This window comes from Mauremys mutica, chromosome 23, assembly GCF_020497125.1.
Source record: "Mauremys mutica isolate MM-2020 ecotype Southern chromosome 23, ASM2049712v1, whole genome shotgun sequence".
Taxonomy (NCBI): domain Eukaryota; kingdom Metazoa; phylum Chordata; order Testudines; family Geoemydidae; genus Mauremys; species Mauremys mutica.
The window spans coordinates 11,724,251-11,738,007 of NC_059094.1; the positions used below are offsets into that span (position 1 = coordinate 11,724,251).

Below are 13,757 nucleotides of genomic sequence, written 5' to 3' on the forward strand. Positions count from 1 at the left end.
TATCAATCCTTATGGGAGTCCGACAAAGAGCTGCAAAGACACTGGTTTACCTTTGACTAAGTCTGGATAAGCTAGACACACCTGGGTGGAGTCAGATTGAGACACGTGACAAAGGTAGCCAAGCATTTTTTGCACAAGGCAAGTAAGAGGACTTGCATCAGCCCATATCCATCAAACCTTTTGCCCATGGAATTGTAGGGCTTTCTGGCATAAGGCTAATCAGAGATGCCAGGAGAACACAAGCTACCTGCAAGAGACACCATGACTATGCATTGCTATCTTGTCAAGTGTTCGGTGACTAACGAGCAGTTAGCTGTCTGTTTGGAGGTGGGTAGTAGCAGTCTACCTAAACAATGATTGCAGGACCAAAGCAGCTATCCCATCTGGAAGCTTCTGCCAAAGAGTAGTGCCTTGTAAATTCATGGACCAAGCTCCCTGTAGCTGTCTTAAATATTTCAGAAATCGGGAAAGTCTTCAAACAGGCAGCAGAGGCTGTGTGAGCTCTAATGTGGCTAGGTGGACCTCATCTGGCTAACTCTGAATGTGTCTTTATACACTTGGAGACTCTCTCAGATAACCTCTTGGAGGATATTGTCTAACCCTCTCTGCCAGGGCCAAAAAAACAAACAGTCCAGGGGCATTCCTATAACGTCAAGTGTGCAAAATTTAGCTTCCCTTGACAATGAGTGAGGTTTGGGGAAGAACACTTGGAAATAAATCAATTGGTTCACATGAAATTTTGAAAGAACTTGGGTTGAGGTTTGAGTGTGATCCTGTACTTATGAAAAACACTGTATACAATAGTCCCTGCCATGAGGGCCTGAATCTCCTCTGCCTGTTGAGTTGATGTAACAGGCACTAAAAAAGGCAGTCTTCCTAGATAAGTGGTGAAGAGAACAAGTTGCTAAGGGCTTAAAGTGGGATTCATCAACTATGCTAATAAATGAGTTCCCCAATCTGGGGACAAACAAAAAGGTGGCCCCTCAAGGAACCTTACTGCTGCAGCATGGACAAAATACAGTATGGCCCTGGATAAGAAGGCGAGGAGTCAAGAGTCTAAAAATAAGACACCAACCTCCTTTCCTCTTAAGGGATGGCAAAATAGTTGGAATAAAAAAACCCTGCTCCTGAATTCTGAACTCTTGCATTGCTCCAAGTGGCAGAAGGAAGTCCACTTCTTGTTTTAATAGGATCACATGAGAAAGAGCCCTGCAAAAGGATGGGGAAAGGCGGTAGGGCCAGAAAGTGACTGGACAGAATACCCCTTGTTAATTTCTAGGATCCAGTGATCCAAGCTGATCAGAGTCCAGGCTTCCCCCAAAAAGGCAGCTGCCAAAGGTAGGGATGGGTAGAAGTGCAGAGATCCTTTGGAGGTTCTGCCAGCTCTTGACCCACCGACTGGTGGACAACAGACTGCAGCAGCAGAGGAAAAGGCAGAGGATCATCATTGGAACCTCTGCTTCTTTATCAGCAGCTCTGATGTCCTTTGAAGGCTGGTAATAGGAGGGGCCAGAAGAATGCTGCCTGAAAGAAATCTGTGGTTTCACTGCTTCCTTCTTGTGGGTGGAACACAGAGGCCCAGGGAGGGTAGCGTCACCCTGGAGTCCTTTAAGGAATGGAATCTGTCTTTGAACTAAAGCACTTGTTGCCCTTAAAGGGAGGATCCTCAGTTGCTGTTTGGACCGCCCCAGGCTGCAGCCAGGATGATCGTCTCACACCCACCAATGTGCTCACAGAACGTGCTGCTGCACAGGACACATCCAGTGCAGCCTATAAGGATGTGCGGGCTATCAGCTGTCCTTCAGACATGCTCTTTAGCTCCTCTCTGTGTTCCTGGAAGTAGCACGTCCACAAACTGAGACAGCCAGTTCCAACTGAAATAACGGTATTAGACAGAAGCATCTGGAGCATGTGGGGGCTGGTAGATGAAAATTTTGCATCTGAACAGACTCAGACTGGACCTTTCTCCCTGGGTGCGGATTTGGGAGGTCCCTATTGCTTCAATATCTCTTGGACCGCAGCTACTACAAGCAAACCTGGTACTGGATGGGAACAAAGATATTCAAAATCTCTTGGAAGTGACTAAGTGTGGATGTAGCCAGAACGGACGCTGGTGTGTGCCACAGGTTTTTCGCAGGTTCCAACAGTCCCTCCTTTATAGGCATGGAGAGCCTACCGGGCATGGATGGGTGCAAGATGTCCAGCAGTCTGGGAACCTGCACCATTTCCAGAGGGATATCTAAAGCAGGAGTCAGCAACCTTTCAGAAGTGCTGTGCCGAGTCTTCATTTATTCACTCTAATTTAAGGTTTCACGTGCCAGTCATACATTTTAACGTTTTTAGGTCTCTTTCTGTAAGTCTATAATATATACCTAAACTATTGTTGTATGTAAAGGAAATAAGGTTTTTAAAATGTTTAAGAAACTTCATTTAAAATTAAATTAAAATGCAGAGCCTCCCGGACCGGTGGCCAGGACCCGGGCAGTGTGAGTGCCACTGAAATTCAGCTCGCGTGCCATAGGTTGCCTACCCCTGATCTAAAGTCTCTGCCATGCGCCTGAGGCGGTCCTAGAATGCCTCGAAGCCATCAGCTGAAGACGACGCTGAGAAGAGAATTAGGAGACTGCGGCGGGAACAGCTGTTCTGCTCTTTGTAAAACACCTTCCTCCTCCTCCTGCCTTTCCAGGATCTGAGGCTAGCGGACATGGCTATGCTGGTTTAGATCGTCTCCAACTCTATTAGCAATAAAACAGACTCTCTCCCATTTCTTAAGTGACTGCTCTACAGAACCAAGGGGAGAGAGTAGCATCCGTACAACAGATAATTTTGAGGGAGAGGGTAGGGTAAAGTAAAGTAAAGTAATCTTCTTGGGGCAGAGACCATGTCATCTATGTGTTTGTACAATGCCCATGCAATGGGACCCTGATTCCGACTTTCCAGGTCCTTAAGCACTACTATAATATTAATATACAATAATAAGGGAGAGTATGTTGCACACACGATCAATCAGAGCCTTTCCCAAAGCATTCTACACCAAAATCTCAGATACAGTTGTTTAAATTATGATCTAACATACTGCACACAAAAAGGACATTCACCTCACTAGCCGTATTTGACCCAGTGGTGCAACATTTCAGAAGCAGTACATAACAGATTACAAGGATAAGTTTACTGATGGAGGTTGGGGGAGCAAGGTGTACTAGCAAGCCTTCAGGGACCATTTAAATTTAAATACAGTCTGAAAATACTCAGGCAGTAAATAGAGTTACATTATTAAATGGAGGTTTTGAACAGACGATCAATTAAAACCAGTGCATGAAGGTCGTATTCTCACATTTCCTATCACCTGGGAAGGTAACAGGAATACACATGCTTTACCTTTGATTTGGATTCTGTTTTTGGCGTCCCATCTGCCTTATTGTTCATTTTAGTTGCAGGCGTTAATTTGACATCCCCAAGGCCCATCATCTCAGGACTTGCTGCCATCCCTAGAAGATTAAACAGAATCTTCAAACACTGCATTTCAGTTCAGTATCATGAAATCCAATGCCCTCCTTGGGGTTAGCGCTGGCTTACCTGCCGAGTTGTTGGCCATATTCCCACTCATAGGATATGGAGGACCCTGGGGGTTTATCATGCCAGCCATACTGTTAATTCCTTGTCCATAAGGAGCTCCAGTTCCCATCATCCCCCCTTGGTTCATGTTGGGATAGCCAGGAGGCCTGAAAACAGGATAGAGAGAGCAGAAGTACATTTTCAATATCAAGCATTAAGATTTGTATTCTGCTAGAGTGGGCTTTGCTGACGAGGCTTTCCTGCAGTTGAACCATGAAATGGAAGTGATGATTGGTTCCATGAGAACACACTTTCCCACCAAAACTGACCTAGGATGAAGTCTACAAGAGCACCTAAGTGACTTTAAAGCCAGAGTGCTTGTCTACACTGTGCCACAACATGGACACTACAGGGGTGTGAACTGCAGAGTACACTGAAGTGCTGCACTCCAACTGCTCCATATGGACACTGCTGGGACGAACTAGTAGTCCCCTTTCAAATGGGACTATGTTAACGCAAAGTAAATTCCTTTTAGCTGGCACCAGGAGCGTCCACACGGGGCAGTTCGGGTACATCTACGCAGTAGTAAAAGGCACATGGCTGCAGCTGGGCTGGGCGGGTGGGGCTAAAAACCGCTGTCTGTATGTTTGGGCTCAGGCTGGAGCCCAAACTCTAGGATCTTCCCCCCCTCGCAGAGTCCCAAAGCTCAGGCTCCAATTCAACCCCAAACCATTTTTCAGCCCCAGAACCTGAGCCCTGTGGACCTAAGTCAGCGGGCCTGGGTCAGCCACGGGTATATTATCTCTGTGCACTCAGAGCACAACACATCCCCAGAGCCCTAACTGCGGCAGCGTAGACATAGTCTTAGTCTCACTGAAAGTGAATGAGACTTAAGCTCCAAAATACGTCAACCAATTCTGAAAATGGAACTTCAACGCTTTTGAAAGTTTTCCCCCTACTCTTGCTCTGTTGCTCTCCGTCGCATGGAACGCTCAGATCTGGAATGTCATTGTAAGTGCTGCTGCTCCTGATGTCCAAGCAGAAAGTACACTGCTCTAGTCTAGTCTGTAACCACTGCTCTCTCTCCTTTTTGCTATATCAGATATACCCAAAAGCACCACACCTAAATACCAACTCAAACTCACATTCCAATAGAAGAGGCATCTCTATCTTTACATCTCTGGTTGGGGACTATTAATCCAACAGCTGTACAATCAGGTGATAGGCCTTGTCATAAACAGAAATGGGAGACTGGAATATTTTTTCAGATCTCATTGATATGCAAGACAAACCAGCAAACTTCTACTCTGCAGAGGCAACTCAACTTGTGTGTGAATTCATTGCTCTGATGACTACCCTGGTTGACCTCTGTATGCAACCTCCACCTGATTTTACAGCCATCCTACTCTTTCCTGCAGACTCCAATAATGAATTCCAGATCTCCCGCCTCAGGTCTGCTGCTCATCAAGACCCCAACAGGAAAAGGTGAACTGCACTGGACACAACTTGGGTCTAAACGCCTCGACTCAAAAAACAAACACACACAGCTGGAATCATGGCCTGCCAGATTTACTGGCTCTTCCAGGCACACTGCATCTTGTTCTCACCTGTGCAACAGCTCCAGAAACCAAAACTGCATGGATCTCAAAGAACAACAGACTTTCTTTGTACACACAAAGAAGCCACATAACATTGCTAATTGCGTAGTGATTCAAATACACTTCTCCGCTCCTAACTTCTCCAGGTTGATTGAAGAACTGCTCTTCTGCAGGCATTGTAAGGAAACCTGTGTTCAGGGTTTCCCAACTTTGATTTGTTTCAAAACACATCCTAGTCTGAAGTCATAGGACATACTATGTGAAAGAGTTGAAAGCAAGAACAGAGACATAGGGCAGCCTCATTTCTTACCTGTTCTGGATGGAGTTGGCAGCAGCATGCATGGCAGCAGCAGCTGCTTCTTGTGCTTTCCGGTTCATGCCACCTGGTGGTGGGCACATCCCTGTCCCCACCTGGGGAGGCATATTTGCCATGTTGGGTCCATAGGGCCTGTTCCCTATGGCTGCATGGCTCATCCTTCCTGGGGGAAGCCCAGTATAGGGTTGCACACCAGTCTGACCATGCATCTGGCTCCCTGCTCCCATTGGGTTTATACTTCCCCCCATTCCTGGGCTGGGGTAGTTGGCATTAGGCATAGCATTATAGTTTGGCTGTCTGGGATAACCTCCTGCAGAGAGAAGAGCAGGGAGAAAGAGCACATTCAACTATTTAATTTGTGACTCAGAAGTCTTCAAATCTGAAGTTGTTTTAAAATCACTAATAAAAGAGCACAAGGGACATGGGTGAATTTTAGCACTTCAACTCAGTTAATTGACCTGGTTATAATACACATAAAATAGGTCTAAAAACACAATCCAGCAACAACATCAATTCAAAGGCAGTACGACCCTCCCCTGAGCACATCACAGCACACAACGGCAAGGTCACAGTTAAAAGTGCCAAAAGACGTACAACTCCTGTCAAGTTTCCCCCCTCTGAAGTTAACTGAATTAGCAGCAGTTTGGAGGCACAATCATGTAATGTTTTTTCAAACCAGGAGGGGAATTCTGTAGCAGAAGTAGTTTAATCCTTAAAGCCATCTGTCTTACCCTTGTTCCCAAGCGACACACACAAAGCATGCTCCCTTTCATGGCAGGAAAGGGTTTCAGATGCTGCTGCATGATCCGCACATTTTAAACCAGTCCAAATAAATGCAATTTGTCAAAGGCAAAAAAGACTACAGGGGATATGGGCCATTTTTCCTGCCCACATGTTTACTTAGTAGAGCTCCATCAGTTTCCCATTCTATCCGATTGGTTCATGTCCTTACCTTGAGGACCATACTGACCCCCCTGGGGTCCATAGCTTCCCAGTGAATTCTGCTGATAAGCTCCCATCCCAGCATGCATCTGTCCTCCAGAAGACTGACGGGGAGATAAGGCGGAGCCAGGCTGAGGGGAGCTGTACTGAGGCATCTGAGGATTCCTCTGCATGTAACCTGATCAATGAGACATTCAAGTGAGAGTGTTATTCATTCAAATCGTTGGTACTACTGCACACACAAACATCCCTGGGCTCCAAGAACACACACAAACATTCTAATGACACAACCCCGACAGATTAAAAAAAAAAAAGTCAACTGTATGTGCCAAAAGATTCCACATCTACTGCCTACGCTAACTCAGGAAAAACTGAGCATGTCATGGCACTTGTAGTGAGTTAGCCAATGTTGCTTTTTTAGTGGGGACCATTGTACTACATAGGCCTGCAGCCATAAAGAGACGTTCCTACTCATGTGTCCATCTTCCAGTGAACCTGTTCCCTTTTATGGAGCACAAAGGAAGAACTGTTGTAAACATCCTACATTTTGAAGTTTAAGGTTATGATTCCTGGAAATGCAGCATTCACAGAAATTTGTTTTAAAAGCTGCAGGGAAAATCTTAATCGAAGTAAATTCTCTAGGGCAAGCAACAGGCAACCTTACTGCAATGTGCTCTGAACCCTTATTGAGTTGAAAGAACTGCTCCAGCTTTACAAATGGTGTCTTAGCCCACGAAGTCTGCCTCATGTGGAAGAGGCTGGTTTCAAAGCTTGCACAGTCCAGACAATCTTTATTATTTATATACCCTGCTTTACATTTAGAAGTCTACTCTTAAAACTTAGAACCCTTAACACCACACACACACACACACACACACACACGCACGCTCATACCCCTACCTCGATCTTGGACTATGCTTGACTGATTCATGGAAGGATGCATGATACTGTCCGAATGGCCACTTGGTGGTCGGGGTGGCATCTGATTGCCTGCACCATGGATAGAAAAGCATTAGCCACAAGAAGCACAGACACAAGAAAATGCAGAATACCTAGAAATGGCTGGTAGAGACTTAGGCTCATAGCATTAAACAACAGGGCAGCAGCAAAATCCAAGGGGAGGTGGCGGGAGGGGTTAAGCCAACCAAAGGAAGTGTCGGAGGAGGCGAACACACAGTTAAATTAGTCTAGTCCATGTAAAACAATTAACATTATGTTACTAGTTTGCAAGCCAACAGACCGCAGCTACTCTGCTAGATACCTTAATTTCATACATTTAAAAATCTCCTCCTCCAAGCTGTAGCCTTATTTTTAAGGCAATTAAATGATCATGAGACCCCCACCCCCCAGAGTCAGAAAGCGGGGCTGCTCTTGGTAAACCTCTCTTTAAAACTGCCCATTTTAATTCACTGAGTCCAGGCTCTTCAGCTGCACAGAGCAGTCAATAGCGGATCCACAGATACACCGAATACTTTTACCTGGTACTGCAGCAGGTGAGAGTGGACCAGAACGCGACTGAGCAACACTAGCAGGAGAGCCAACGGGGGAAGGGGAGGGTCCTCTAATTCCTGGGAGGTGAGGCGAGGTATGCGGAGAGAAAGGAGACTGAGCTGGGTTACTCTGTTCTCCTTGACTGCTTGAAATCCCTGACGTGCTTACTCCAGGACTCAGGGCTCCTTCTGTACCCATGGGTAGATCATCTATTGAACCAGACAGATCCTGTAGTGCACAGAAAAGCGGATCAGACAAAAAAATTAAGAGGCAGAGAAACTGTTCTCCTGCACACCACCAGCAAAGAGAAGTGTCTGTTACAGAATTCACTGCATTCTGCTCCTAGGCAAACTACAAACAAATAGAAAAATCAATCAATCAAACCAGCTCATGTTATTGTCAATTATGAAGGCTGTAGCTCAAACCTAGTTAACGGACAAATGCATCTTACTCTGTCCTCCCGCCCCCAAATCCAGAAGTTCCCCAGCTGTGGTCTGTGGAGTGCTAACTGGCGGTCCAGAAAGCTAGTTGGTCACATGGGTGCCAATTCTCCAATGTGTTTCAGCTGCTAAGTTTCATTCAAAGAGGATAAAAATAAAAATAAGTTCCTATATAAGCAAGTGACGTAGTTGCCACAGGCGTGTATATGATTGCAAACGGGAGAAGAGGTTGTCTATGTGATGACTGGGTGAAGGGAAGTGGTCCATGACAGAAGAGTGGCTCACCCTTTGAAAGAGTCTGAGAACTCCTGCCTAACCTCAGTCCACTCTGAGACCTCAGATGGGCTGAGGAGCTTCTTACTTGAGAAAAAACACAAAAACTAAAATACAGATTTAAAAGAAAACCATGAAACATTTCCCACTTCCCTTTCTTCACAGCAACTGGAAATTAGCCATTTCTTTCTACAGCATTAAGTTTCAGGCATTATTGAAGGCAAGAACAGAGAAGGCTCTCCCCTACTGCACACTTCCACCTTGAACCAGGAGACAGTAGTCTTGTCTGAACTTGCTTCCATGCCCTAAATTGGCACAACAGTTGCTGGAAAATTGCAGCCCGTGAACAATCGGTAAATTGTCTGGATACTGCATGTGTGGGTGGGTAGGGGAACCTTGTATTTTCTACACATGGCTATTATTCAAGTACCTTGGTACTTGCAAAAACCCATGTGCGGAGACAGTCCCAGCCATTAAGAGATTAAGCTCTACGTTAAAAAAAAACAAACCACCACCACACACGACCTATCATATTGGGAAGAGCTGGGGGAGACAATATATGGCGATGTGCTCCCCATCTCTCTCTCACATATTCATTCCTCACCCACCTGTCCACCATTAGTAACTCCCTCTTTGCAGAAACTCAAAGAAAGTATAAGGATTCTGACCCTACCAGAAATCTTATTTTCCTTACTTCTAAAATATAAACCTTAGGTTTAAAATTAAAGGTTTCAGATTTTTTTTTATTCTTTATGTAGGAACTGTTGCTTCCTGAATTTGTTAATATAAAATGCAGCACCGTAACAGTTTAATGAACAAAAACGGTGCAGGTTTTTCCTCGATCTGGTTCTTATTTCTTATCCAGCATGAGACTAATTTTAAGTAGCTTTTCTTTTTTTTTTTTTGAATGATAGTTTAACTATTTTTGTAGGAAATACAGAAGTAGAGTCTTAGTATGTGTTTGGATGAAGAGGGAGGCTTGAAAAACCAGTTTTAGGAGGACATTGCATACAGAAGAGGAAGTATGAAGAAAGGCCCAGAAGTGGGAAAAACAAATGAACAGTGCTTTGCAGCTGGCATCACTGAAAGAGCAGAAGATGATGCTGATGATTTAGGAATAGGCCACATTTTAGCCTACACTTCACATTTACTTTGAAAAAAGGACAGACATCAAGTTAGCTTTGCTCTGTACGTACCTCTGGCCTAAACCAGCGCACATTATACTCTGCATCTTTTAGGAGGAGCCATGTGACCATAACATCCTAATCGGATTTACCACGATTGTGCTAAAACCATGTTTGCATCTTTCCATAGACATCTTGACTTTGAGGACAGCTAGTTTTATAGTATGTGTAATAGCAGGTGTACAGCAGCATGGACAATCCGGCTTTCCATGATTAGGGACACCAGAATACCAAGGTAATTGGACTTGTGGTTAAAGCACTAGATGGCACTTGTAAGGTCTGGATTCAAGCCCCAGCTCTACTACAGACATCCTGAGAGATCTCACTGTCTCTTTCTCCGTTCCCCTCATTTGCGAAGTGTGGATACGATTACATCCACACTTCACTGGGATGTTGCAAAGATACATTCTACAGAAATGGATGGCAGGGACAAAGGGGAGCTCACAGGAGCTAGGAGGAATGGGCAGCAGCCCTAGACAGAAGGAGACAAAAAGCTGGAAAGCAAACTGGGAAACTAAAAAACGGCAACTCTGATACCTGTCCGAAACGGTCAGCGATAGATGTGGAGGGATCAGTCAGGTACCCAAGTGGGAGACACGTTCACTGGGGTCTAGCTTATCACTAAACAGACCTCTGTGGATGTTTTTCCATAACAGACACGATCCATTTCAAACAGCAATTATTTCAGGGGAAGTTCTGCGGTCTGTGTTATGTTTGCGGGAGGTCAGATTCGAACACAGTGGTCCCTTCAGGCCTTGCAGTCCACAAATCTCTGGCCAGATCAGCACTTCGTCAGAAAGCATTGCCTGAATAAGCATTAAAACCAGCTTGGGCAAATCTGTTTGAACACAACCACTTAGCTGACCAGCATGAATAGGGCCAAACCACGTTTTAAAATAAGAATTCAGAAAAAAAAAAAAAGTCAGGACACAATTGCTAAACGTGGCTTAGACAGTTTGGTCCCATCCTCACTGGCTGGGCTATACCATTGTCAACATAGTTCAGAGAACCCCAGTGCAGGCAGGGCCTCAGACCTGAAGTACTGCAAAGTTATCAGACACAAACAAGAGGCCTTGTCACTCTAGAGCACCTGCTTGTCGGCATGTCTCCTGCCTCAGGCTGAATATGCAGCACTTCCCTGAACGTTCAGGAAAAGGGAAACCTGAAGAGATTCCTGTCTATGCTAGAAGATGGTTAGGGTAGGTGACGCTTGGAGACTGGGTAGGCAGAGAAATCATTCTGTGTTTAAAATGGGTGCGTATAAGTGGGAGGGGGTATATGAACAGAGTCCCATGCTGCCCGCTCTTGCACCACTGCGATTTCCACTGATTTTAATGGCACATTTAAGATGGAAATGTCAATCCAATCCTTTGTTAGCATGACCTAAGGCCCACTATTCTCAACCATTTACCACCACTTCCTTTGTATTAAGACGATGTCTTGCAAGGCAGTCTCAGTAGTATTTCTGCTTTTCTTTTTATTTCAATCAAAGATAGGATCGTTCAGAAAAATCCTAAAAACAAAGTTTACAAGATCCAATGACTTTCCCGTCTCTCTACTGATCAGTCTCAGTATGGTTGATGGCACAAAGCTTCCAGTCTAAACAAAATACAACTCCTGTCTCTCCAGAGAAGGCCTGAATACAGTACCTTGCACACAGCCATTATTATTGGTTCTTCGTCACTCACTTTCAAGAGTATTAACCTCAAATCCAAGAAAAATCTTCTCTCATCTGACTTTGGTGCTTCAGGACAAATTTCTCATTAGGTAGGAATTACATTTCTTCTTCAATCTATGAGTTCGGTCAAGTTGCTCACATTATCCTAACTAATTTGTGTTTGGGGTGACATTACAGACATGTATCACAACCCCACAGTCATTAAGTGCGAATGTTATAACTGACGTTTCAGTATTAACCCCAAATTTAGTATGCCCAAAGAGCCAGTTAGGTCTTAATCTGTTAATACTCTGGATTTGTCTAGCACCTTTCATCTAAGAACTGAAAAGTATTTTATAAAATATTGCTTCACAACACCCCCCCATAACAAGAGAGTTAATTTCAGTTTTATAGAGCAGGTAAAAAAGGTGATATGCAAAAGGAAAAAAAAAGATTGCAAAAAAAATAAAGCCACATACACACACAAGATAGAAGGGCCTGAAAGTTTTCTCTAACCAAAAGATGTCTGCCTTTTTGTAATCTTAGAAAAATAAAAAATATCTAATCTTGCCTTTTCTGGCTTTGATGGATGTTTCCTAAAGTGGAGAAACAACAATGTTGACTCTATCAAAAATCCTCTCCCCCAAATGCTTGTGAGGTGTTTTGATTATTTGTTAATTTAAGAAACAAATTAAGTGTCTAAAAATCCCTTTTCTACTGCATGGCTTGGGTTTCACTTCCTTAGTGTTGCAACGTTACAATCTTGCTAGTTTCTCCACAGTTGCCAGAGTCTTCCAGGAAAGACAAGATGATAAGATCTGAATTCCTAATGTGAAACATACGTGGAAGTTCGATAAAGAATTAAAATTAAAATACAACCACAAATACAAAAAAAGGGGCAAGCTCTCTTTTCGACCTCCTCCCCCAGCCCTTTAAGTGACTTAAATAACATTATGCTGGAAAACTGTGGAACATCCAGGAAAAGAATGCCACCTTATTTATAGATACTTTGAGGGAAAAACCCAATACATCACATAACATATCTGATTTTTGTCCTTATTTCCAGACCAAAAAATGGAAGACATTGTTAACGAGACTGCAGAGGTGTATCAATCAGTTCTGCTAAAAGACTTATTTGAATGTAGTTATAACAAGCTGCATGCTTGAAAGCAAGGAAATCCAGAGTTAAGTACATGAACAGCCTTAACTCTGATCTAACACACCACTACAATAGGGGTGAATCCACATGATGAAGGCTTGCATTTCTCTTAAGTACTTTAAAATACTTCTAGGCTGAAATTGTCCAAGTTGTTGGGGGGGTGGGGGGGGGGATTTGGATGCTTGATTCCCATAACAATTAAAGGGGAATTGAGAGTTCAGATCACCACAGGCAACGGAAAACCCCCACTCAAACTTCGTCAGCGTTGTTTTAGAGAATGAAGTACAGTACTCTACAGATGTTATTTGTACAGCAGAGGCCAGGTCAGACTAGATATCTACTCAGACTTCCACTGGAAAAGTACATCTCTAAATATATGAGAGAGGCACAGAATGACTGAATACAGGGAATGACTGTAAATGATGGGCACTTGGGGACTGTACACTGAGGCAGAAACGTGAACACTCTTGACAAGAGCAGGTGTGGCAGGGGCACACCACTGATCTTTGGCAGGTAAAAGGCAGGGTGCTACATCTGGCTTCTTCCAGAAAGAGTCTGAGGAGATCGGTGATTGCTATGTGACAAGACTGACGTTTGTACATTATCAGTGGGCAGAGTAAAGGCTACAACAGTAGGGCATGTGGCTTATACTGGAAATATATAGATAAGTACACTGTGTGAGGGAGTGAAGCATCGAGATACTGAGAGGAGGAAACATTAAAGCTCTTTGAACTTCAACTTTAGTTAATTTAAAAGGTTAAATATTTAAAGTCTATGTCATAGACTCGTCTATATACAAAGGCTTGGCTAACCTGGTGCATGTCATTTTTAAAAATGGATTTAGTTAAATGAGACTTCCTATGTGGATACATTTAAACTGGTTTACATACATTTAGCTTAATTTGGGAATTTACTGACTTAACTATGCTTACCTATGTTACATCCAATTTAAGGTCCCTTTACACTGTGAGGGTGGCATAAAAGGGCCTAACAGAAAAATCAGGTCCTGGACCTTCATCTTACACAAAAGTCGGCAGAAGCAGCCATGTCCTTACATAAGAACGGCCAGACTGGGTCAGACCAAAGGTCCATCTAGCCCAGTATCCTGTCTTCAGACAGTGGCCAAGCCAGGTGCCCCAGAG

The 13,757-nt window shown here is 44.0% G+C and overlaps 1 protein-coding gene across 5 annotated transcripts in view; it reads right to left on the reverse strand.

Annotated features, from left to right (window-relative positions):
* The window catches only part of ARID1A (AT-rich interaction domain 1A), a 134,794-nt gene that overhangs the window by 18,713 nt on the left and 102,324 nt on the right, over nt 1–13,757 (reverse strand). For all 5 annotated transcript variants that reach the window (XM_044997603.1, XM_044997607.1, XM_044997604.1 and 2 more), the window contains 6 exons: nt 7,890–8,130; nt 7,312–7,401; nt 6,422–6,589; nt 5,464–5,779; nt 3,577–3,722; nt 3,379–3,488 (listed from right to left, as the gene is read on the reverse strand). In XM_044997603.1, coding sequence (XP_044853538.1) covers nt 3,379–3,488; nt 3,577–3,722; nt 5,464–5,779; nt 6,422–6,589; nt 7,312–7,401; nt 7,890–8,130 — 1,071 coding nt within the window. The remainder of the gene's footprint in view (nt 1–3,378; nt 3,489–3,576; nt 3,723–5,463; nt 5,780–6,421; nt 6,590–7,311; nt 7,402–7,889; nt 8,131–13,757) is intronic.